This window comes from Nerophis lumbriciformis, linkage group LG13, assembly GCF_033978685.3.
Source record: "Nerophis lumbriciformis linkage group LG13, RoL_Nlum_v2.1, whole genome shotgun sequence".
Taxonomy (NCBI): domain Eukaryota; kingdom Metazoa; phylum Chordata; class Actinopteri; order Syngnathiformes; family Syngnathidae; genus Nerophis; species Nerophis lumbriciformis.
The window spans coordinates 21,455,421-21,481,419 of NC_084560.2; the positions used below are offsets into that span (position 1 = coordinate 21,455,421).

General features: G+C 37.1%; 1 protein-coding gene across 4 annotated transcripts in view; it reads right to left on the reverse strand.

The window, feature by feature from the left end:
* The window catches only part of fmnl2a (formin-like 2a), a 98,370-nt gene that overhangs the window by 95 nt on the left and 72,276 nt on the right, over positions 1–25,999 (reverse strand). The window contains exons 10-28 of one of the 4 annotated variants that reach the window (XR_009816489.2): positions 25,846–25,920; positions 24,826–24,936; positions 24,554–24,703; positions 24,223–24,324; positions 22,551–22,854; positions 22,187–22,390; positions 20,659–20,679; positions 19,490–19,614; positions 19,213–19,412; positions 18,235–18,469; positions 18,090–18,158; positions 17,829–17,909; positions 17,614–17,743; positions 14,717–14,880; positions 14,533–14,634; positions 13,045–13,140; positions 12,698–12,821; positions 7,864–9,220; positions 4,117–7,784 (exon numbers count right to left, since the gene is read on the reverse strand). Coding sequence is in view for 2 of the 4 variants with exons in the window: in XM_061971518.1 (XP_061827502.1) it covers positions 475–584; positions 12,698–12,821; positions 13,045–13,140; positions 14,533–14,634; positions 14,717–14,880; positions 17,614–17,743; positions 17,829–17,909; positions 18,090–18,158; positions 18,235–18,469; positions 19,213–19,412; positions 19,490–19,614; positions 20,659–20,679; positions 22,187–22,390; positions 22,551–22,854; positions 24,223–24,324; positions 24,554–24,703; positions 24,826–24,936; positions 25,846–25,920 (2,403 nt within the window). In the remaining 2 variants the exon portion in view is untranslated. Of the gene's footprint in view, positions 585–4,116; positions 7,785–7,863; positions 9,221–12,697; positions 12,822–13,044; positions 13,141–14,532; positions 14,635–14,716; positions 14,881–17,613; positions 17,744–17,828; positions 17,910–18,089; positions 18,159–18,234; positions 18,470–19,212; positions 19,413–19,489; positions 19,615–20,658; positions 20,680–22,186; positions 22,391–22,550; positions 22,855–24,222; positions 24,325–24,553; positions 24,704–24,825; positions 24,937–25,845; positions 25,921–25,999 lie in introns of those variants that run through there. The other 3 variants (XM_061971518.1, XR_009816490.2, XM_061971519.2) reach the window with 3 other exon arrangements.

Consider the following 25,999-nt stretch of genomic DNA (forward strand, 5'->3'; position numbering starts at 1 on the left):
GTTATGATTATTCCCACAAATATGAACACTGGAATGTAACTCAAATATGTTTTGTGGTCATCATAGCAAAATGTTTGCAGACTTTAAACATTTTAGGCACTTAAGTTTTCTTTCCTTGAAACAATGAAAAAGTCAGTCCAGGTCCTTCATATTTTTACACGCACACACACATACTAATATATATATATATATATATATATATATATATATATAAATCACATTTACACACGTGGTGTACTTGTGTGGCGTACTTACTGTACACTTTCTTCTTAACATTCCATCTCCTTCTAGAACGACATCACTCAGGATGGGCTTCATGGTTCAGGTGGTGTTGAGTTATTGATGATTATATATTGATTTATTCAACTAATCAGCAGTATTAGTGCTGAGCTTGCAACTCTTCCTTCTGTTGTTGCCATGACGTCACTGCTAGCCCTCCCTAGCGCCCCCTAATGACCATTAATAAACACGTCCTCACACCACCACCTCGCCGTTGTTGAGCGGCCTCAGGTTCTGGTCGTCAAAGCGTCTCCTCACGCTCCTTCGCACGGCGTCCGCCCGCCTGTAGGGCTGATTCCTCAGATCTAAGAGGGGGGTTGACAGCTGTCAGTCATCTGGTCAGCTCGTTAGTGATTAACGCTGGCAGCCGCTCTGTCAAGTTGTCTCTCACACTAAAAATGACTTTTTTTCCACATCCTCCTCTTGTACTCTTCTTACTTAGCCAGCAACCATCTTGAATACAGCCAATCTTTAGAGTAGTCAGTGTACAGCCTGCATGGGATTTTTCCTACATACTGAAAATTAAACGATATTAATTTGACCGACGATAGTTTGAAATACTATTCTTGTATCGTGATGCACACACGTGCAACAAGTGTTCTTAGTTTGTGTGGGAATTTACGCACAGACAGGCGTTTGCCTTTCCTAATCATGTCTAATCAACTTAATTTACCACAGGCGGGCTCTAATTAAGCTGTTGGAACAACTGGAGGGTGATCAGGTGAAACCAGACACACCTGAGCTCACTTTTGATCTTCACGGCAAAGGCTGTGAATACTTCTATACACGTGGTTTATTAGTTCATTTGCAAACATTTCTAAAAAAAAATGTTTCCACATTGTCATTATGAGGTATTGTGTGTAGAATTTTGAGGACATAAACAATTGTATTCCTTATGCCACCCATTTCCTACTTAATTTTTTATATTTAATAAAATTGCTAAAATTAAAAAAAATATTTTTTTTACCATTGTCATTATGGGGTATTGTTTGTAGAATTTTGAGGACAAAAACAGATGTATTCCTTATGTACATGTGATTTCTTGTTTTTTTTAATATTTAATACATTTGCTAAAATAAAAAATGTTCACATTGTCATTATGGGGTATTGTTTTTAGAATTTTGAGGACAAAAACAAATGTATTCCTTATGCACATGTGATTTCTTCGTTTTTTTATATTTAATACATTTGCTAAAATTAAAAAAAAAAAAATCACATTGTCATTATGGGGTATTGTTTGTAGAATTTTGAGGACATAAACAATTGTATTCCTTATGCCACCCATTTCCTACTTAATTTTTTATATTTAATAAAATTGCTAAAATTTCAAAAAATATATTTTTTACCATTGTCATTATGGGGTATTGTTTGTAGAATTTTGAGGACAAAAACTATGTATTCCTTATGTACATGTGATTGCTTCGTTGTTTATATTTAATACATTTGCTAAAATTAAAAAATCCACATTGTCATTATGGGGTGTTTGTAGAATTTTGAGGACAAAAACAGATGTATTCCTTATGTACATGTGATTTCTTGTTTTTTTTTTATATTTAATACATTTGCTAAAATAAAAAATGTTCACATTGTCATTATGGGGTATTGTTTTTAGAATTTTGAGGACAAAAACAAATCTATTCCTTATGCACATGTGATTTCTTCGTTTTTTTATATTTAATACATTTGCTAAAATTAAAAAAAAAAAAATCACATTGTCATTATGGGGTATTGTTTGTAGAATTTTGAGGACATAAACAATTGTATTCCTTATGCCACCCATTTCCTACTTAATTTTGTATATTTAATAAAATTGCTAAAATTTCAAAAAAAAAATTTTTTACCATTGTCATTATGGGGTATTGTTTGTAGAATTTTGAGGACAAAAACTATGTATTCCTTATGTACATGTGATTGCTTCGTTGTTTATATTTAATACATTTGCTAAAATTAAAAAATTAAAAAATCCACATTGTCATTATGGGGTGTTTGTAGAATTTTGAGGACAAAAACAGATGTATTCCTTATGTACATGTGATTTCTTGTTTTTTTTAATATTTAATACATTTGCTAAAATAAAAAATGTTCACATTGTCATTATGGGGTATTGTTTTTAGAATTTTGAGGACAAAAACAAATGTATTCCTTATGCACATGTGATTTCTTCGTTGTTTTATATTTAATACATTTGCTAAAATTAAAAAAAAAAAATTCACATTGTCATTATGGGGTATTGTTTGTAGAATTTTGAGGACATAAACAATTGTATTCCTTATGCCACCCATTTCCTACTTAATTTTTTATATTTAATAAAATTGCTAAAATTTCAAAAAATATTTTTTTTACCATTGTCATTATGGGGTATTGTTTGTAGAATTTTGAGAACAAAAACTATGTATTCCTTATGTACATGTGATTGCTTCGTTGTTTATATTTAATACATTTGCTAAAATTAAAAAATCCACATTGTCATTATGGGGTGTTGTTTGTAGAATTTTGAGGACAAAAACAGATGTATTTCTTATGTACATGTGATTTCTTGGTTTTTTTAATATTTAATACATTTGCTAAAATAAAAAATGTTCACATTGTCATTATGGGGTATTGTTTTTAGAATTTTGAGGACAAAAACAAATGTATTCCTTATGCACATGTGATTTCTTCGTTTTTTTATATTTAATACATTTGCTAAAATTTAAAAAAAAAAATTCACATTGTCAGTATGGAGTATTGTTTGTAGAATTTTGAGGACATAAACAATTGTATTCCTTATGTACATGTGATTTCCACCCATTTCCTACTTAATTTTTTATATTTAATAAAATTGCTAAAATTTCAAAAAAATTTTTTTTTACCATTGACATTATGGGGTATTGTTTGTAGAATTTTGAGGACAAAAACAAATGTATTCCTTATGTACACGTGATTTCTTCGTTGTTTATGTTTAATAAATTTGCTAAAATAAAACATTTAAACATTTCCCTTTGTCATTATGTGGTATTTTTGTAGAATTTTGAGGACAAAACATATGTATTCCTTATGTACATGTGATGTTAGTTTTTTAGATTGAATAAATTTGCTAAAATTTCCACAAAAAAAATTCCCATTGTCATTATGGGGTATTATGTGTAAAATTTTGAGGACAAAAACAAATGCATTCCTTATGTACATATGATTTCTTCGTTTTTTATATTTAATAAATGTGCTAAAATTTCTTAAACAATGTTTTTCCCCATTGTCATTATGGGATATTGTTTGTAGAATTTTGAGGACAAAAACAGATGTATTCCTTATGTACATGTGATTTCTTCGTTTTTTTATATTTAATAAAATTGCTAAAATTAAAAAAAAAAAATGTCACATTGTCATTATGGGGTATTGTTTGTAGAATTTTTAGGACATAAACAATTGTATTCTTATGTACATGTGATTTCCACCCATCCATCCATTTCCTACTTAATTTTTTATATTTAATAAAATTGCTAAAATTTCAAAAAATGATTTTTTTTTTAACCATTGTCATTATGGGGTGTTTGTAGAATTTTGAGGACAAAAACAAATGTATTCCTTATGTACATGTGATTTATTCGTTGTTTATGTTTAATAAATTTGCTAAAATTAAAAATTTAAACATTTCCCTTTGTCATTATGGGGTATTTTTGTAGAATTTTGAGGACAAAAACATATTTATTCCTTATGTGCATGTGATGTTAGTTTTTTATATTTAATATATTTGCTAAAATTTCCACACAAAAAAATTCCCATTGTCATTATGGGGTATTTTGCGTAAAATTTTTGAGGACAAAAACTAATGTATTCCTTATGTACATGTGATTTCTTCGTTTTTTATATTTAATAAATGTGCTAAAATTTCTTAAAAAATGTTTTCCCCCATTGTCATTGTGGGATATTGTTTGTAGAATTTTGAGGACAAAAACAAATGTATTCCTTATGCACATGGGATTTCTTCATGTTTTATATTTAATAAAATTGTTAAAATAAAAAATGTTTTCCCATTGTCATTATGGGGTATTGTTTGTAGAATTTAAAGGACAAAAACAAATGTATTCCTTATGTACATTTGATTTCTTCATTTTTTAAATTTAATAAATTTGCTGAAATTAAAAATTAAAAAATTACCCATTGTCATTATGGGGTATTGTTTGTAGAATTTTGAGGACACAAATTTATTTAGGAAATAAGGCTATAACACAAAATGTGAAGCGCTGTGAATACTTTCTGGATGCACTGTACGTCAGTAATCTTCGCCTCCATGGCGGCAAAAAAAAAAAAAGAAGTTTTTTTCAGGTATGTTATCACTGGAAGACGAGGAACAGCTAAACATGCTCCACTACACACTGTAAGAAGAAATGCTAAGCTTGAGCTTTTGAATGTAAACAAAGGTGGGCGGATGGATACAAATATTGACAGTAACCAGGTGGTCATCAGATTGATATTTTTTATCACCAAAAATTTTTTTTAATGATTTACAAATTTAGGAAATAAGGATTTAAATCAGCACGTTCAGTAGGAAATATGAAAATATTTAATATTCTGTGTTTTTGTCTGATTATAATTGGGATCAAAAGTGTAATCATTCAATGATCTCAAACATTTGAAGTGTCAGTATTGATACGCCAATACTGTAACTACTTGGTATCAGATTGATACCCACATTTGTAGTATCACCCACAACTAATGTAAAGTATGAAAACAACAGGATGTAGAAATTAATCAGTTATTAAGAGTTAATTAGCAAATAAGTGAATACCGGTAGTTTTGAGAATTGGAAATGATCAATGTTAGCGCACGTTAGCAGCTAAATTAAATATTTGTAAAATGATATTATATTCTATATGCCAAATAACATCCTGTTACTGCAATACATATGTTACATATCGTCCATTGCTAGTATCAACACAGGTGAGTGTAAGATACAGTCATGGTGTGGGGCTGCACGAGTGCTGCCGTTCATTGAAAGGCTTTTATAGCTTTTTGTTGATAGATAGTACATCCGTACAAGCTGTACACTGACTACTCTAAAGTGTATCCAACTTATTTACAGTTTTGTTTTCCAAGAGGGCTGGGTGTTTAGCGTCAAATCAAGTCAAAGAAATAAGATTGCTTGCCAGGTGGGGGACACTTGCAGCACTACTGGGGTCCTACCAGAGGACTTCCTCAGCCTCGAGGATACATTGGGGAATTTAGTAATGTTACTCCTCTTTAGGGCTGGACAAAGAGAAGACAAAAAGGGACGTTACCGAGGGAACATTTGCACGGCGGCTCTGCACAGGCAGGGGGCGCTTAGCGTGCGAGAGGGCGCAAAAGCAAGGAGGATGCCTCGTTGTTGTTTGTTGCTTTGCAGAGAGGCTACCAGCAGTCTGTCATGGTGTCAACACAACATGCACTCATGCAAAGAATCGCAGCTCAAACTCCACTTTCACTTGCATGCACACTTGTATACAGATGTGTGTAAGTAACACACGCACACACACACAAGCACGCACAGCAGAAAAACAGAAGTAGTGAGCATGCAACATTTGCAAACAAAATAAAAAATAAGTGAATTATTATCTCAGTCATCAAGTTAGTAAAGGAGGATGCAACAGTAAAAAAAAAAGGGCAGAAAGTCTTGTTATATTTGTCATTAATGACAGTATGATGATGTATCTTTATTCTGTATTTGAACATTTAATATACCGGTACAGTTACTATTTTTCCAACTATTATTTAGACACTGGCTTCATTTGAACTAAAAAGTGATATTTGGTGAGTTTTAAACTGAAAATAGAGAACAAAATCCTAGCGTTCTTTACATTTTAACAAAGGTTGAGGTCCATATTCATTTATATGATTTTTTTGTGATTTATGCATATGCAATGTTCATTTACAGTTGATTAAAATCTAGGATATTTTATGATTTAGAATTGATTAAAATGATTTGGATGTTTAGGATGGTGCAAACAATTATTTCCTCGTAAATGTCAGGAATAGGAATCATTTTGCAAACACAAAAAAAACCTGATACAAATATTTACTATATTTCATAAATGGTCATTCTAACACAATTTCATATTCCTGTTTTCCTTTTTAGTCAGATGATTCAATGTAACATAATTAATTTATGTAATCCCATGTATTAATGGTGGCCGACACAGACTGTTACCATGAGCTTTGACACCACCTGTTGGCATTATCACCGCATTATGACACTAAAAACTGCATTATAACTTTGTTATAACCACAATATAACCACGTTATGACCTTATTAACGGCATAATGACCTCCTTATAACCACAATATAACACGTTGTGACCCTAATAACTGCATTTTGACCTCGTTATAACCACAATATAACCACGTTATGACCTTATTAACGGCATGATGACCTCGTTATAACCACAATATAACCACGTTATGACCCTAATAACTACATTTTGACCTCGTTATAACCACAATATAACCACGTTATGACCTTATTAACGGCATTATGACCTCGTTATAACCACAATATAACACGTTGTGACCCTAATTGCATTTTGACCTCGTTATAACCACAATATAACCACGTTATGACCTTATTAACGGCATGATGACCTCGTTATAACCACAATATAACACGTTATGACCCTAATAACTGCATTTTGACCTCGTTATAACCACAATATAACACCTTATGACCCTAATAACTGCATTTTGACCTTGTTACAACCACAATATAACACGTTATGACCCTAATAACGGCATTTTGACCTCGTTATAACCACAATAAAACATGTTATGACCCTAATAACTGCATTTTGACCTCGTTATAACCACAATATAACAAGTTATGACCCTAATAACTGCATTTTGACCTCGTTATAACCACAATATAACACGTTAAGACCCTAATAACTGCAGTTTGACCAGGTTATAACCACAATATAACACGTTGTGACCCTAATAACTACATTTTGACCTCGTTATAACCACAATATAACCACGTTATGACCTTATTAACGGCATTAAGACCTCGTTATAACCACAATATAACACGTTGTGACCTTATTAACGGCATGATGACCTCGTTATAACCACAATATAACACGTTATGACCCTAATAACTGCATTTTGACCTCGTTATAACCACAATATAACACGTTATAACCCTAATAACTGCATTTTGACCTCGTTATAACCACAATATAACACGTTGTGACCCTAATAACTGCATTTTGACCTCGTTATAACCACTATATAACACGTTGTGACCCTAATAACTGCATTTTGACCTTGTTAAAACCACAATATAACACGTTATGACCCTAATAACTGCATTTTGACCTCGTTATAACCACAATATAACTCCATTATGACCCTAATAACTGTATTGTGACCAGGTTATAACCAAAACTACAATATGACCACATTATGACCCTAATAACTGCATTGTGACCCGGTTATAACCACAACTGCAATATGACCACATTATGACCCTAATAACTGCATTATGACCACATTATGACCTCGTTATAACCACACTATGACCCTAATAACTATGACCAGGTTATAACCACATTATGACCCTAATAACCGCATTATGACCAGGTTATAATCACATTATGACCCTAATAACTGCATTATGACCTCGTTACAACCACACTATGACCCTAGTAACTGTTGTGACCAGGTTATAACCACATTACGACCATATCCCCGCGTTTTGACCACGTTATGACTACATTACAAGTTACAACCACAATAACCATAATAATTGCATTATAATCGTGCTATAACATAACTGCATTATCGTTGCGTTAGCACTGGGACTCCTTGTTATAACCACATTATGACATAGTAACTGCATTATTACCGCATTATAACATGTTATAACTACATTACAACCGCAATAACCACATTATGACCAGGTTATAACCACATTATGACCATAATAACTGCATTATGACTGCATTGGCACTGTATTATGACCAGGTTATAACTACATCATAATTGCATTATGACCATAATAACTGCATTATAACCGTATTATGACAATAATAACTGCATTATAACTGTATTATGACTATAATAACTGCAGACTCCTGTGCCAAACTAATGGCCACAGCCCTCGTAGGTGGCTTTGTCTTGTGACATTAACGAAATGAGCGTTTGTTCTGATTTTCTTTCTTTCTTTGTTTTAGCAAATGTGTTATGGCCAATTATTTCTTTTCACCATCAATTTTAACTCAATCTTAAGCCAGGGTATGAATAATATTAATTTTCTTGAGGGAACTCTCCTGAAGGAATCAATAAAGTACTATCTATCTATCAAATATGGTTTTATATCGCTAATCTAATTTAATGGTGTTCTAGCTAAGTATAATGGATTAATTGATTGCATAATGAAAAAGTATGATGAAATGATTGTCAACATAGAGCATGCTCTCCTTAGCTGGTTAGTCTACTATGTCTGTAGGGTGGCCTTCCATTCACATCCACTAGATGGCAGCATGTAGCTAAAAGTCAGAGCTTGCTGTTAAAGCCAGCAGCAGTTTTCTTGTACTGTCAGCAGAGAAAAGTCACCTCTGAGGAAAAATCTACATGATGAAATGATGATTGTTAAAGACGGGGTCAGACTCCATTTAGGTGGCCCCACGCCAACACCGTGTCATGCTTAGGAGGTCGAAAAAGGTGATTAAACACACATTCACTCAGGCAAGTGTGGTTTATGTGTTGGCAACCCCACAACAGGACACGTGTGGAAGTTAGAAAGCGTGCAAGGTTATTCCAGGACAAAGTGGGGAGAGAAGGACGACGTGTTCCAGCAACCTTTTTTTTTTTTTGGAAGGGAAGAAGAGAGTTCTACAAGCTTAGTAATGGTACTCCTCATTGAGGGCGGGCTCGCAGAAGAACCGAGAGCCGCGCTTGGCGGTGCGGGCGGTAAAGGGCACCGTCTTCAGCACTGCGACAATGACAACAAACACAACAGCCAAGACAAGACAGACAACGTGAGAAAAGCAGATTGCTACAGCAGTTAGCAACCTTCAGTTAGCAATAGCAGGTTAATGCTAAACTACCACTGCATCATTATCGTCTCTGCTTCTGTCAGCGCCAACAAATGCAAGATGTAGATTGTGTTAGTGGACAGTATGATACAGTATTAGGTACACCTGTACAATGGAATCAGAATAAGAATGTTCAAAGTGGTTGGGCATATTTTTCAGCTCATCCCAAACTATGGTGACTCTCTTGCCTTAAACATAACAAAAGTTAGTTTAGCAGGTTTGGAAAAGTTTTTAAAAATTTGACTAGCTGCATTAATTCCCCTTGGAAATCCTGAGACTTTCCAGGGGAGACCCGCCACGCACTTTGAAAAGCCCAAAGTCTGTGATATTTTGGAGAATTTATTTCAATACTAGAGTTGCATCAAAGAACGGCGGAAAAGATCATCAGGACTCCTCTTCCTCCTATCTAGATCGCAAAAAGCCGCTGCCTGACCAGGGCTCAAAACATCTGTAGAGACTCCTCCCTCCCCCACCAAGGACTGTTTTCACTGCTGGACTCTAGAAAGAGGTTCCGCTGCCTCCGTAGCAGAACCTCCAGGTTCTGTAACAGCTTTATTCCCTCAGGCCATAAGACTCTTGAACGCATTAAAATAATCCCCTCAATTCCCCCCAAAAACGGATAAACTCGCTGTAATACAAAGACAATATAACATACATCCATTAACGTGGATGCAATATATTTATCTGTACAGTAATCTATTTATTTATATCTGCACATTATTGCTCTTTTATCCTGCACTACAACCAGCTAATGCAACGAAATGTTGTTCCTATAAAGTTCAAATTTGAATGACAAAAAAGAAAGTCTAAGTCTAAGTCTAAATGGTGTCTACATCTACAGTGATCAATAATCCTCACTTTTGATGTCAGTTATAGTTGTAATGTACTGTGTCACACTCTTGATGTTGCTAATATGCAATTACAAATGTGGATGTATTGTCCCACAGTATTTTTATATAAACAGTATTATTGTCAGCATTATTTTGAACCAAATAAGCACTAATTGATTCCCGGGTGCGGCCACCGCTGCTGCTCACGCTCCCCTCACCTCCCAGGGGGTGGAACAAGGGGATGGGTCAAATGCAGAGTCATTTCACCACACCTAGTGTCTGTGTGACTATCAGTGGTACTTTAACTTTAACTAATGTAATCATAATAGTATTGCAAGTAACCCTTCCAAATGTAATACACTTTTATTTCTCGTTAGTATTTTTCACCAATGGAATTGGAAGGTCAAAAATGTGTGATTACCCTAAAAAAGTAAACAAACAATAATTAACTAATTTCTGTTAGCAAAAAAAAAAATTTAGTAAATATTAAACATCTTGAAGTGCAGTTTTTCCTTAGTTGGACAGACTGGGTCAAGTGGTTTGTTTTGTTGTCTTTTTTTTTTGTTGCCATCACTTTCCAACAAATTGGGAATACTGTCTCATTCATCCGCGTTGATGGGCTCATCTTGCTTAATTCCCATATAGTCCCAGACTAGGCATTTGCATTCATCTTTTAACCTTAAAGTTAAAATTAAAGTACCAATGATTGTCACACACACACTAGGTGTGGCGAAATTGTTCTCTGCATTTGACCCATCACCCTTGATCACCCCCTAGGAGGTGAGTAGAGCAGTGAGCAGCAGTGGTGGCCACGCCCGGGAATCATTTTTGGTGATTTAACCCCCAATTCCAACCCTTGCTGCCGAGTGCCAAGCAGGGAGGTAATAGGTCCCATTTTTATAGTCTTTGGTATGACTCGGCCGGGGTTTGAACTCACAACCTACCAATCTCAGGGCGGACACTCTAACCACTAGGCCACTGAGTAACAAAGTAACAACTCATTGTTGTTACTTTGCGGTGCTTCTCAAAAGAGACTAGCCACCCAAATGCATCCTGTGTGTGTAAGCCAGCTGTCCCGCCTGCGCCCACAGAGACAACAATTGTGGGTTGAGGATTCAATGCGTTCACTTAAATTTAAGCATTGAATTAACGCGTTCAGGTGCTGAAAGTGATGCACAGAGGGAACCCTCTTGCTACCTGATTGTTTCCAAACGCATGATAATTGCAAAGTTATATACTTTAATTACCGTAAATTCCAGACTATAAGACGCTACTTTTTTGTTATTGTCCGGGCTATGGCGCCATCTTTTGGACAGTTTTTCTCACTGCGGGGTGAACGTCTACAGTATTTCCTTTTGTTTAGTGCTTTCGACCGAAAGTACAAGTGCCGTCCGTCCTCTAATCGTCTATAGCTTTTCTACTCGTATAGATTATTCATTAATCACTCCAGGCCACGTTTGTAAGTTTTACAATAAGACTAAAACTATTCATACTTAACCGTCCCATGTGTGATGTCTGTAGGGGTGTGTCATGCATTTGTATGTGTTATCATAATTTAATCAAGCTAGCGTTGTTAATGTTAGCTAATACGCTAACATGTTTGCGAGTGTCTGTGTATTATTAACTTACAAGCTCATTCTTTTTGTATTGTTCTAGTTTTGTAATTTCACCAAGACATCACGGTGGAGATATTGAGTCGGTTTAGCTGATTGGAGAGCTAGCTTCTGCAGCTCACTGCAGGTCAATGACAATGACTTCTGTTTTGTTTGATCAGCCGTTTTACTGCCGTGTGACAGGCACAGTTTGGAAATAATTAGGTATGTATATTAACATTTACACATTTTTTTTTGCGTAAATAACTAATTTCACAATGTATATATCTGTGGCTTATAGTCCAGTTTGGCTAATATATGAAACAATATTTATTTCTTCTAAAATTTAGTGAGTGCGGTTTAATAGTCCGGAAAATACGGTACATGTCAAAGCATGTACCTGTTGTGTTGATGTATTTAAAAACAAATATTTCACAATAGTTACAAAATATTATTGTTATAAGACTACCGTCAATCAAAACGGATTATTGTTAACAGGTCTTGTAGCGGATCAATCTTTACATTGTTCAGGTGTACCTAATGCAATGGCATGTTTGAGTATTGAATATCCATTCTCTTGATGGTAAAATTTCCTTGGAGTTAGTCACAGCATCCGCCATGTGTTACTAAGCGACGCCAAAGCAGAACATCGACAACACTTGAAGCGCCTCAGAGTGTCCAGGATTAGCTCGTAGCTTCATGTTTGCTTCTCAAACATCTGCTTCTCCAAAAATAGAGTCAGTGTTAGTTCATTCGGAAGTCTCCATGCAGATCGCCGCACGCGCGTGTGTGTGTGTGTGTGTGTGTGTGTGTGTGTGTGTGTGTGTGTGTGTGTGTGTGTGTGTGTGTGTGTGTGTGTGTGTGTGTGTGTGTGTGTGTGTGTGTGTGTGTGTGTGTGTGTGTGTGTGTGTGTGTGTGTGTGACCAATGGAGCCAGGTCCAAATAGGTTTACCCGTGATGATGTCCTCAATGGCTCCATCTTTGCCTTCATAGACGTGGCGGCTGTCTTTTACTTGCTTCTTCCGCAGTTCTTGGATCAGCTCCTGTTGCTGTCTTTTGTTTTTATGCGAAGAAGACTGAAAAGAAGACACCATCACTTGAACTTGTGTCGCATGTTTTACACACACTAAACCAAACCATTAAGAAGGGTAACAGCTGATCCTGAGCAGTAGTGACGTGACACAGCAGGGTGCAGAGCAGAAAGAAGCAGATGCACCAGGTCATGTGTCCACTACTAATCCTGATAGCAGCATGGAGTGGGAGAGCAGGGTGAGGTGCAGTAGGGCACGATTGGCTCACCTTCTGGTCTGCTTCCATCATGGCCTCCTGTTCTAGAAGCTTCTCCATCAAAATCTGCTGCTGCCTCTTTTTCTGCTCGTTGTCCTCTTCAGCTTGCTGGGGAAGACGGCAGGAACGTAATGTTGATAGAAAACAGATGGTCACGATAACACAGGAGACAATCTTGACAGTGTAAACAAAAGAGAAATTAAATGTTTTGGTACAGTTCATTTAGGAAAAATTTAACTAATTTGATACAGAGGCCATTTTACATGACATAATCTTGTGGAAAAAAGATGAAACAGAAAAAACTCGATTGTTGCTGATTAGCAACAATGGAACAATTTTTTCCGTTCAGTCCAAAGAACATTTTCACCCTAAAAATAAATAGTTTTGTAAAACCATTTATGTAAAAATTTAAAAAGTCCCTCCGCTGTTTGCAACTATAATGTAGTAATGTCCTCTTGTAATATTCAACCAGTTGTTTTCGAAAAAAATAAAATTGAAAAAAAAGGTGATTATTGTGAGTCTAACAATAAATCTATTTATAAATAAATTGATTAAAATTCCTAAGTTTCAACTAATTTGACCTGTGCTCAGCTACTTTGCCTTCCAGAAGACAGGCTTCGATTCAACATTGTTTTAAAAGGCAATCGATCGATTTTATCGAAACTAGAAAAAAATAAAACATTGGATTTAAGAACGGCAGACCTTTGTATGAGGTTTAACACTTTACATGATAAGGACTTTAAATGTTGTTCAAGTCTGTCTGCCCGTCCGTGACGTCATCACCATCAGTCATCTAAGCAAGAAAGGCGGATAACTACGATGGCTTAGGAAGGTCACAACAAATGCAAATGCGGCAAAACAAAATCAAAAATCAACAACTTGTAGATACAGCACGATCCAATATAGTATTCAATGCTGCCTGAGGCTGAGCCAATGGGTGGCCATGATACTGAACAGCTCGCATTCTGAATCAATTGATTTAAAATCGATTCTCAATTCAACACGATTTTCGCAATGTATTATTGGTATAGTAATTATAACATTTTCAAAAAAAAGGGTTAGTTTTTTTTCCTTTTGGTTGCTCATGTGTAAACATAGCGAGTAAGCAGAGATGACCTAAAACATTTTTTTTTTTTTAAATTTCTTTAAAAAAATAAAAACAAACCATTTTAAAATCTATTTTTGAAAATGATGAATTGATTTAGAATTGGAATAAATAAGAATGCTTAATTTAGGACCAAACAACTGTAGAATATGCTTTCAAAAAAACAAATTTTTCCCCCAAAATGTGCAATGTGGCAAAGTCCCAATATTTGAAGCGCGATGTGGCGAGGGACGACTGTATTTGTATTTAAAACACTTCACAACAGTAGAGGGAGCTCTGGAGCAACAAAACCAAATTGTTCCTGCTACTTTAGCAGTCTCACACTAGGAAATTATGTGACATCATCTTTGTTTGGCCGCAAAAACATCAGCAGCAGGTTTTGGAGTGACGCTCACCCTGTAGGCCTTCACAAAGCGTACAAACACAGGAAAGAAGACGGATGGCGGCGTAGTTTTTGAACTCTCTCCATAGAACTTCACTGCCTCCTCAAAGGCATCCTTTCAAACAAAAACAAGCGATTGGTTGGTGTTTGTGTACGCACTTTACCTTGCTGTCATCTTCGTGGCGTGTGCGTCTTACCTGTGCGATCTTGGCGTCATCCTGCAGCTTTTTCAGCTTGCTCTCGTTGTGCATGATGAAATCCTTGAGCATGGTGTTGTGGCCGTGCATGCTGTACTCTCTCTTGGTCAGCTCCATGCCTCTGTGCAGCTCTTTCACATCCAGCAGGACGTTGTCCAGCGACACTGTGAACATAAGAAGATGCTTCAGTGTGCACTCGGGGCAGGCGACATCAGGCGCACCTGCGATGCAGTCTACTATAGGAGAAATGACCACAATGCAGAGCCATGAATAGAGAGTATGGTCAACTCGTTTCAGAGTTGGTCCTCCACCCTGTAGTCACGTGAGGGGCTTTTTACCAATCATTTAGGATATCGTCTGGCCATACTCTTTCTGGTTGGTCAAAAGCCCCTTATGTGACTACAGGGCGCCATGTTGGAGAGCAACTCTGAAATGAGTTGGCAATATTCTTTATATACACGGCTCTGCCACAATTTATCCTGTGGGACACCTTGTGGCGCTTACAATGCATTACAACACACAAGCTAGAGCTGCATGGCCAAAATAATCATGATTATTTATTTCAAAGTTGAGATCACAATTATTAATTCCGAATATTCATTATGTAAAGTAAATTGCAGTAATGGGGTCCTGGAGGAGGGAGGGGGAATGTTAATGTGATGTCATCATGCAATTTGTAATCAAATAGTCTAATAAAAGGGCAAAATAAATGCTATCTACACAAATCTGTGTTTTTGTTCATTATTAGTACTCATCTTTTTGTCATAACATGATGCCTTTAGCTCTTTGTAAATTTTTATGGGGTGCTCACTGTGTGGCCCGCACGTCATTATTTGTTCACGCCCACTTGACATTATCATACAATATGTAACACAAGTACAGTACAGGCCAAACGTTTGGACACACCTTCTCCTCATTCAATGCGTTTTCTTTATTTCATGACTATTTAAATCAGTGGTCCCCAAACTACGGCCCGCGGGTCGTATCCGGCCCGCCAGCGTCCAAAATCAGACCCAAGAGAAGTCCCAAGTAGTAAAATATAAATAAATACTTTTTTCTTTCTTTTTTTTTTTCTGTCTTTTCTTATCCACTTGTATCACTTGCTACTCACGGTGTCTCCTAGCCGCTCAGGCAAATCCTAATGTCTAAAAATGCATTTTCTCATCGATAACGTGACATCATCGCGCGCGCGGAAAGTGCGCTATATATATCTAATATATATATATACATATATATGTACGCATTATACATATACACACATATATATATACATATATATTAATATACATATATATATATATACATATACATATACATATATATATATATATATATATATATATATATATATACATATACATATATATATGTATATATATTATATATATATATATATATATATATATATATACATATATATATACATATACACATACATACATATATATATATATATATATATATATATATATATATATATATATATACATATATATACATATATATATATATATATATATACATATATATACATATACATATATATATATATATATATATATATATATATATATATACAGCCCGGCCCCCGGCCAAATTGTTTTAACCCAATGCGGCCCCCGAGTCAAAGTTTGGGGTCCCCTGATTTAAATTGTCACTGAAGGCATCAAAACTATGAATGAACACGTGTGGAGTAATGTACTTCACAAAAAAAGGTGAAGTAACTGAAAAAAAAATGTTTATATTCTAGTTTCTTCAAAATAGCCACCCTTTTCTTGGATTACTGCTTTGTACACTCTAAACATTCTCTCGATGAGCTTCAAGCACACCTGTGAAGTGAAAACCATTTCAAGTGACTACCTCTTGAAGCTCATCGAGAGAATGCCAAGAGTGTGCAAAGCAGTAATCAGAGCAAATGGTGGCTATTTTGAAGAAATTAGAATATAAAAAATGTTTTCAGTTACTTCACATTTTTTTGTTAAGTACATAACTCCACATGTGTTCATTCATAGCTTTGATGCCTTCAGTGACAATCTACAATGTAAATAGTCCTGAAAATAAAGAAAACATATTGAATGAGAAGGTGTGTCCAAACTTTTGGCCTGTACTGTATATTAACTGACAAAATATAGTGTTATTTTAATGTAACAATTAGTTACATTACCGTAAACAACTTGATGCATAACTTACATTTCCACATTCCCTGGATTCATACATGCCAGTGTAAAAAAGTGTACAGACTCATTTTAGCATCATGCCTGGCTGTTAAGAGAGAGAGAGCAGCGTGTTGTGTAGGCGTCTGCCATTTAATAATGAAAAGCGAAGTGGTCTTTAACCCACACCGAGGACTTCATGGAAGTGAAACTAAGTCAAATAAGGCGACAGGCTGACGCAGCCCGGGAATTTTTTTTCAATGCCAGTCGTGGTCATTGAGCTCTGTGAGCATACAAAATGGACTCTGGTATGGACGGGAGGGAAGATGCGCTTCACTGGGCTTCAAGACGAGCCGCAGATGTGAAAGTGCATGATTTGATGTACTGCGCACCCTGCTTTATAACTTTTAATAATGCAAACATTCACCCTTATTTAATATTGGCAGCCAAAACGTGATCGTGATTCAAATTAAATGAATTGTGCAAACCTAACACAAGCCATTAGAGTGCAGTCCTGGCTTTAACATTATATATGCGGTTGTTTAGGGCAACAACCACATGATCAAGTCAACTTAGATACACACTGTTTATATGTTCAATAACTAGTGACATTAGAGCCTTGCAGGCTTCAAATTGATTATTAACTTGCAGAATCAAACCCTAGTAATATTAAAGACCCAATAGCCTAGAGTGCAGTGGCTATGTGAGTGTGTGATGGACATGTTCCTTCCGAAAGAAGCTCACCTGCAGCAGCTTTCTCCACATAGTGAAGCTCATTGTAGAAAAGACAGACCTGGCTGTATTTCTCCTTCACCACGTTGGCTATGTAGTGTAACAATGTTATCTTGCGGTCTGTCGATTTGGTGTCAAGTAGCTGCAAAAGCAAAAGAAAAACGACATATGTTGGAGATACTGCATTGATACTGCATTATGAATGATGGATGCTGGAGTAAACTCACCAGGTCTAAACTTTGCAGCTTGAATCCATAGACTGCTCCCCTTTTGCTGCTGTTCATGTAGTTTCCAAGTGCTAAAATAATCTGCAGAACAGAAATAAACATGCGATAGTTGGTTTCCCTATAGTGGTGACGTTGGTGAATTAAAGTTTCAGTCACCACAGGAAAGGTAATAAACTCATCAAAAGTGAAGTTATTTTTGGTCTATCATAAGCTCATGCAGCACACAACAACTATTTGTCTAAAGACAAGGACCTCACGTGCCTCTAGTATTTTTTTCAGCTTCTGTGACGACTTGATGGACACGGATGCAGCGATGACTGCATGAAGTTGCTGTCAGAAAAGGAAAGTAAATAGTGTTGCACAAGTTCATGAAGCCCATGCATGGGGTCGAAAAAAAGAAACCTACCGGCGTTAACATCTGCAAACTCTCTGTGAAGTTCCCGATGAAGGCCATGATAGTCATCTTCTGCATGAGCCGCTCGATCTTACTGAACTGCATCATGAAGCGGTCCTCGTCTGTCAGGCTCTCCACTGGCTTACGCTCCTTCTCGAACTGCCGCAGGGTTTTCACCTCGTGCTCCGTGGGCTGGAAGCGCATGAGGCACTCGACGAAGTCCACCGGCAGGGTCCGCAAGTCAATCCTGAGAGAAGGAATAAAATTGCATTCATTTACAGCGGAAACTTAAATGTTGCCTGTGAGTGTTTTTTTTTTTAAACTTTTTTCAAAATCCTCCAAAAAAAAGTATTTTGCCTTTAGATTATAGATAATAAAGAGGCATATCCTAATTATAAAATTAACTTAAAATAGGACTCATTCTTCCTTGCGGTGAATAATGGCTACAGTGTGGTTGTCACGTTTATGAGACGCAAATTTAAGCCATTGTGACTGTTGTTATTTTTATTATTAATGGCAACGATGGTGATGTAAATGGTAAGTGATAATAATAACGATCAAGATCATTTATCCATTTTCTACCGTAAACCTAACCCTAACCTTCTCAGGGTGACGGGGGGGAGCCTATCTCAGCTGCACTCGGGCGGTAGGTTGGGTGCACAAGTCGATACATACATTTTTTATTGTAAATAATTGTTTTTAATAGTTTGTATCACTATTATTGGTGTGGTTATTACTATTACTGTTATTAATACTGTTGCTGCTTTTAATTCCTTTTTGTTTTTCCTTTTTTTAGTATTGTATGTATAAGTATCATATTTGCAAGTCTTCTCAAATGCTTTGTAAATGTATATCCCAAATATTGTAAAGCTGGGATTGGGCTGGCGTTGCTCTTTTTGTCCTTTTATTAGACTGATTAACATTCTGTGTGATTTTTGTAAAATCGGTACAAAAATGGGACCATATCTATTCTCTACTGCATTGACTTACAACTGAATGGCCTTGCAGATCTCCTCTGGCGTCTTGCCCACTTTCCTCAGCGTGATAGCCAGGTTCTTCGCCCGGTTGGAGTCCAGCAGCGTCACCTTGTTCGGTCCTTTCTGAATGACCTGCTTGCTCATGGTGAACTCCATCGACGGGCCCTGGGCTTTCGTCTTGAACATTTCCTCGAACTCATCTACATTCAGGTCCTAAGATTCCAGCAAACAAATCAGATGGGTGTTATCACATCATCAAGAGGCCAGAAAAGGGGCATAAAGATCGTCACCTCAAGTATCCTTTCATCGTCGATCTCATTGAAGACTGTCCCGTTGATCTGGTTGGGTTTCAGTGCAACCCAGTTGAAGACTGGCATGCGGAACTTTGTTTTGATGGGTTTTTTTATTTTAACAGCTGGAGAGGAAAGGGAGAAGTCAATAAAGCCGCTTTCTAATGCTGGAATGTGCACACTCACACGTGCGGCGACAATCGGGGAATAGGGACGATGTATCAGGGAGTGGTGACAAAACTGTTCACATTTGACAAGATAAGCATCCTCTGAGTAATAAACAGGATTAAGCAAGACTATTATTTTCATGTGGGGTGTGACATGGGCGACAGCTGCAAACACACGGTGATTTTCTTTCTCGGACCACATTGAAACCATCCAAGGATCACTCTGTAAATCATGCATTATGCGGGCTCTCTCGTGGGGGAGATTAGGAGGCTTTATTGACTCTCCAGCGGATCCATCAATGCTGACATTTCAGGTGGGCGGAGCAGGCCAGCATATAGGGAGCAGTGTTTTGTGCATGCAATCAACACTTTTTGAGACATGGCAACACACAAACAGAACTCACACAATACTCTACCAAGACGGAAGGTGAAATCATGCAGAATGTTTGAAACGTGGTATTTTTTTTAGTGCTCCAAATATGTATGTTTTGACATCTATTAGAATTTGATCGAACTATTAAAAGTCCCACACATTTTGAAGCAGGGGTGTCCAAAGTGTGACCCGGGGCTAATTTTTTAATTGCCGGTGGCACATTCAAATAGTGAATATTTTTTTTTAAATGTAAAAAGTCGAACAAAAGAGCAAAAAGGAGCAAAATTTTACAAGAAAATGTTGAAAATGTTGAAGCTAGTAACACAAGGATGCCATGCAGGCTGTTTAAAAAAAAATACATATATATACAGTATAATCTACTTGTTTTGAAAGTGACAATACCAAAATACCCCCGCATCCACTGATTTTTATTAGCGTGTAGCCCTTAGTGAAGCATGTTTGGACATCCCTGTTTTAAAGCATGTGACTCCTGATAGTGCTCAAAACAGTTGATAGCCAGAAAGAAAATACCAACTTCAAAGCTTGTAGGAAAGGAGGAGAGAGAGAAGCATAGGATAAAAGATAAAAGATTTTTTTTTAAAACACTGAACGGAAAGAGCAGAACCTACAGAAAAGTTTGATGGGTCCCTCTGGTTGGCAGAAAAAGAAACAATTCAAAGAGTTTACAGAATTAGTGAAGATTTTACACAACAATAATGATAATGAATACAACTACAGCTAAAGCAGTATTAATGGTATAAAACAAAAACAATAAAATAATCCTTTGTCTATTGCTATTAATTAGCGCCGGACATGACCGCAATAATCTAATTTCTGCAAAGTAGGAATCATTAATTATAAATGGAATATTTTCATTGCTAGTTCTTTTCATCTAATATAGTAATGCTGCCTGGGCTGCAGCAATCAGTAGCTATGATACTGAACAGCGCGCTCTGATTAGTTTGGTTTTATCTAGTGTCTAATAACTACTATAAGTTTTGATATTAGATATGAGTTAATTTTGACATTTTTATGTTTGAAAATTAAAGGGGTCATAGATTATTTTTCTACATTTAAAACACTTCTTTGTGGTCTCCATAACATGTAATGGTGGTTGCATAGATAATGTTTTACAGACCATCTCTTCAGAATGCACTGTTTTGTGAGCGGTCTTATTTACATGCCTCCACTTTGACGGCATCTTCTGTACGCTATCGTTGTTGCAGTTTTTAAGCTTCCATACAAAGTCTACTGACAGATGTTTGAACTATGCGCTACTTTCTTCTTGTAATGGCAGCAGCGGAGGATACGTGTGCATGAAGGAGCTTATTGACTAGTACAGCGTGGACTACAATGGCGGACGCGCGCAAGGCACTCTGGGTAAATTTTTACCATATATGGATAATCCGCTGATATCATCACACCTGGCAAAAATGCTACTAAAAGAGAAAATTCCAAACAGCTCGTTTGGCAGAAGTAGGAAGGAAGGCAAGATTATTTTATAAACATTTCCGCAATACTTACAGTTTAATTTCAAATTTTCGGGACGTACGCAGATCCCAAATACACAAAAACAGGTACCAGTAGGTAGGAAAAGTTGGTTTTGTATAATAGGGGCCCTTTAATTTAGACAAAAAATGTAGTAGAATATGCTTAAAAAAACAAAAAGAAAACAAAAATATGCAATGTGGTGAAGCCACAATATTTGAAGCCCATTGTGGCAAGGGATGACTGTATATTAAAGAGCTTAATTACTACATTAAAAGCAGTAAGTAGTGCTTTTATCTTTCTCTGTCTTTGTCGGTTAACAAGTGCGCATTGACTTCATCGGTGTCAATTCATGTACAAAATAAAAGTTATTTTTTAATAACATAAATATTATGTTCAACCCAAAGCTGCTACTTTAAAGCTGGGAGGGTTTTCTGAGTGCCAGTAAGTAAACAAAAGTAGAAAGTTGGAAAAAAAAAAGGTACAATAGTAAAACAGTAAAGCAGTAGTGGAAGAATTTAGAGGTATTCTGTAAGTATTACTAAAAAAGCTTTGTCATGAAAAGAACAGCACAACCATTAAAATCACAGTCTGGCTTTAAAAAGCTTGATTATTCGACAGCTTTATGCAATAGGAGTTTTTGTTCCATTTCCAATTCGTTAAACCTACCGGCTAAACCGGAGTTCATGATGACAGTGGGGGTCCCACAGCCGGGCAGTGGAGGCGCTGCAGGAGGAGGCGGAGGCGGCAGGGGGGCTGACATGTGTGAAGTGGGTCCTGTAGGTGGAAGTGGAGGTGGGGGCGGTGGAGGCGGCGGCGGTGGTGGGGGAGGAGCTGCTGGAGTAGGTGTGGTCGATGAAGGTCCATTTGATACTGGAGAGGACAGCAGGAAAGATGGTGATGATGGTATTATTTCAGCATACATGTATTATATCATGTGATATGTATTGAAGTTTGCACATGCTGATAATTAGTTTGTTTACTAATTAAGTATTATGTATATATAGCTAAAAGCATTCAAGAGTACACCTACATGTGCCATTCTCTGGCAATGGAGGGGCCGGAGGTGGTGGAGGAGACGTGGCACCCACCGCGTCTCCAACGGGGCCGCCATTTCCCCTTGTCATGGTGCCAGGCAACACTTCCATACCGCCGGGTGGTGATGTGGCCAGAATGGAGATGTCGCCGTTTCCCTTTTTGTGGATCCTGATAGAGCCCTGCTTCTCCAGCTCGTGGATCTTCTTCTCCAAGTGACTCTGTCGCTGAATGGCCTCGTCCTTCTCTTTTAAGACCTGCCTTAGCGAGTGCAGCTTCCCGCTCGTGTCTTTGTAAGCTTCCTGTGCGAGTACGTTGACGGGTTAATTTTGTGGCGTTTCGTCACTTCGGGATACAGTCATTGGACACTTCATTAGGTACTCATGCAAAATCTAGGAGTGAACTCTAATTTAGGCAAAGAACTTGTTCATTAAAAACACCTTTTGGAATAGTACAATCTAATTTTACATCACTGTGACTGTGTATCCATGAGGGGAAAATGGAAAATGCATTAGAAAAAAAAACTTGGGGCAGGAAATGAGCTGAGCCACATCCCCTCTGGAACAATTACATATTGACTACTTTGCTCCGTTGATCTAAAATCCAATCATTTCCCATTAAGCACTAAATGATTCCTTCCTCTGGTACACATTTGTGTTTTCAACAAGATAAGCAATTATCCAAATCCTAATTACCAACAAAACCTAATGATGACTTATTGTGACCATTTTTAATGCAAAGGTCTTCAACATTGGTACTGAAGGTGAACATTTTGGTTCATTAGCCTTTTGGTTTGTATCTTTTTTCATATCACCCCTGCAAATTTTAAATACACAATAGAATTGATCTAATACATTGTAGTGTTGTTTAAAAATAACCCTAGCATGGCCCCTTAGCTCACTATAATAACATGAATACTTATATTATTGTATTCATGTCAGCATTTAAGATAACTAACAACTAGAGCTGCAGTTGCCAGCTAGCACTTAGCATACTAGTTGTCAAATAGCGATTAGTGCGCTAGCTATCAGCTAGCTATTAGCAGCTCTGTACTGTATTATCTGAATATCTTAGGGTACCGTCTTGCACAATAACAAGGTGTCTTTAGGACCAGTTTAGTTTAAAACAGCATCACTATTTTAGTAGAGGGTGCCTGCTCCTTCTCTTGATCAGTTTGGGGGTCCTTGGCCTGTAAAATGTTGAAGAACCCTGAGATAATGTATTCTGTCACTGTTTGTCTTGAAAATAAATATGGAGGCTATATGTATGGGACTGTAATGATGTCAAGACCAAGGTACATTTTTGAATGTAGTAGTTATAAGGCTGTCAAGGGTGAATGTTAAGCTTACAAAAAAATACACCAATATATTTTGTAAATATAAATATAGCCACTCCCTCAATACAAATGTAGTGAAGTGAATTGTGAAATGAATTATATTTATATAGCGCTTTTCTCTAGTGACTTCACATAGCGCTTTACATAGTAAAACCAAATATCTAAGTTACATTTAAACCAGTGTGGGTGGCACTGGGAGCAGGTGGGCAGGTGGGTTGCCCAGGACAGCGGAAGCGGGGATCGAACCTGGAACCCTCAAGTTGCTGGCACAGCCGCTCTACCAACCGAGCTATACCACCCCGAAATGTAAAAGTCTTAAGAAGAACAGTCCGACCTTCATGCCTTCTAGATCCTTGTTAGTCTGCATCAGCTGCTTCTCCAGCTCCACAATCTTGGACATGGCTTCATTTTCTGCATCCAGCAGCTTCTCTGTTAACTGGAATGAAACAAAAAAAAGATTTTTTTTTAGATAAGACATCAGGGATCCAACTATTGACTGACAGTCAATTAAAAACATGAGATGACAGTAAAGCCTATCCAGAGGTGCAAATAGACAGAGTTGTGATGTCCATGTCACTTTATTAAGCTCTGCTTGACACAAGCATCAATATGCTGTCATTTTGGACATTAATAAAGAGTATTGCCACAGAAGAATGAACACTCACATGTGACATGTTTTCTTCCAGCTCCTCCACTCGCTCCAGGGCCGCGTTTTTGGTCTCGGCATCCTCCAAGAGGGCGCCGACATCAAACACATTGTCCAAGTAGGCCTGGATCTGAACCTGCAGTTTATCGCTCTCTGTGTGCTTGAGTTTCTACAAGATAGTCACGTAAATTAGTTGGATTGTAAAAACCCAGGCAGCAACTGTGTTTCACATGGTTACTGCCTCCAGGGTGCAACCATGACAACACTGAGCCCATGAGTGTCTCAACTCACGTCTAAGAATTCATCCAGACCGAGCTTGGTGAAGTCGTACTGGAGATGAACCCGGAAGTTCATGTCCTCTACCGAGTGCACAACGATGTTGATGAACTGCATGCAGGCCACCTACGGCAAACAAGACAACACAAAGAGTGAATGCTTTTAACCACAGCATGCATTTTCATTGCAAGTACATCACTGCTCTGTATCAAATGTAAAATACATAATGATAATAGGAAAACAGCACCATCTGTTGGGTTTACGAATAACAATAGGTTATAAAAATAATCTATTGATGCCTCTGTGATTTAGTAAAGCCTCACTGTTGTGTTTTGCTTCCACAGCTGACAGAGTAGTTTATCTGGCAGATTACAGGGATTCAAAAACAATAGGCTACCTTCGCATGAACTGATCTTCATGTAGACGTAAACAAACACTTGCTAACATCCTTAATACACGCTTTCATGACATTAATGTGCTCGCATCTTGTTGCAAAACAGCTTTGTCTTGTCAAACCTTGCCTGCTACTTTCCCCTCACTGATCCTTTCACAAACATTCCTAATATACTGAAGTCGACATGAATGAAAACACTTAAAGGGGCTCAAGCGAGCTCTTTCTTCAAAGTGCATTTTATTCCGATCTGCTTGGAAATGACAGACTTGGCATGCGCTGCACATGTGACGCAACCTACTTCTGTTAGTTTGATGATACAAATTATAGGGCTTGTAAGAAGACATTTGTCTGGGTGGTGTTGAATGTTCGAATTTGAAAGCAACACCACGGACAATACTACACTGCTAAAAGATAATATGACCAATCAATCGTCTTTTTCACCTCCATACATAAAAAACAGTACTCTGTATGCCAGTATGTAAGATATACGATAAAACAAATTCACGAGCTCAAAAACCTTCACAAGCTACTTGCTATTTAATTGCTAATTGTGAGGACTCTGAAGGATAGAAATCAATAGTTGTTAGACCTGTGTGTGCAAGTGTGTTTGTGTGTGTGTGTGCGTGTGTAAGCCAGCATACCATGAAATCAATGTTGTTGTCTTCATTCTTGAAATACTCCATTAGCCTCTCAAACCGCTGAGTCTCCATGCAAACCTGCAAAACAAAAAACACAACTTACATACTGATGTCTTTATGGCCGAGAAAGCCTGAGATGAGCCTGCATCCTTTTTTA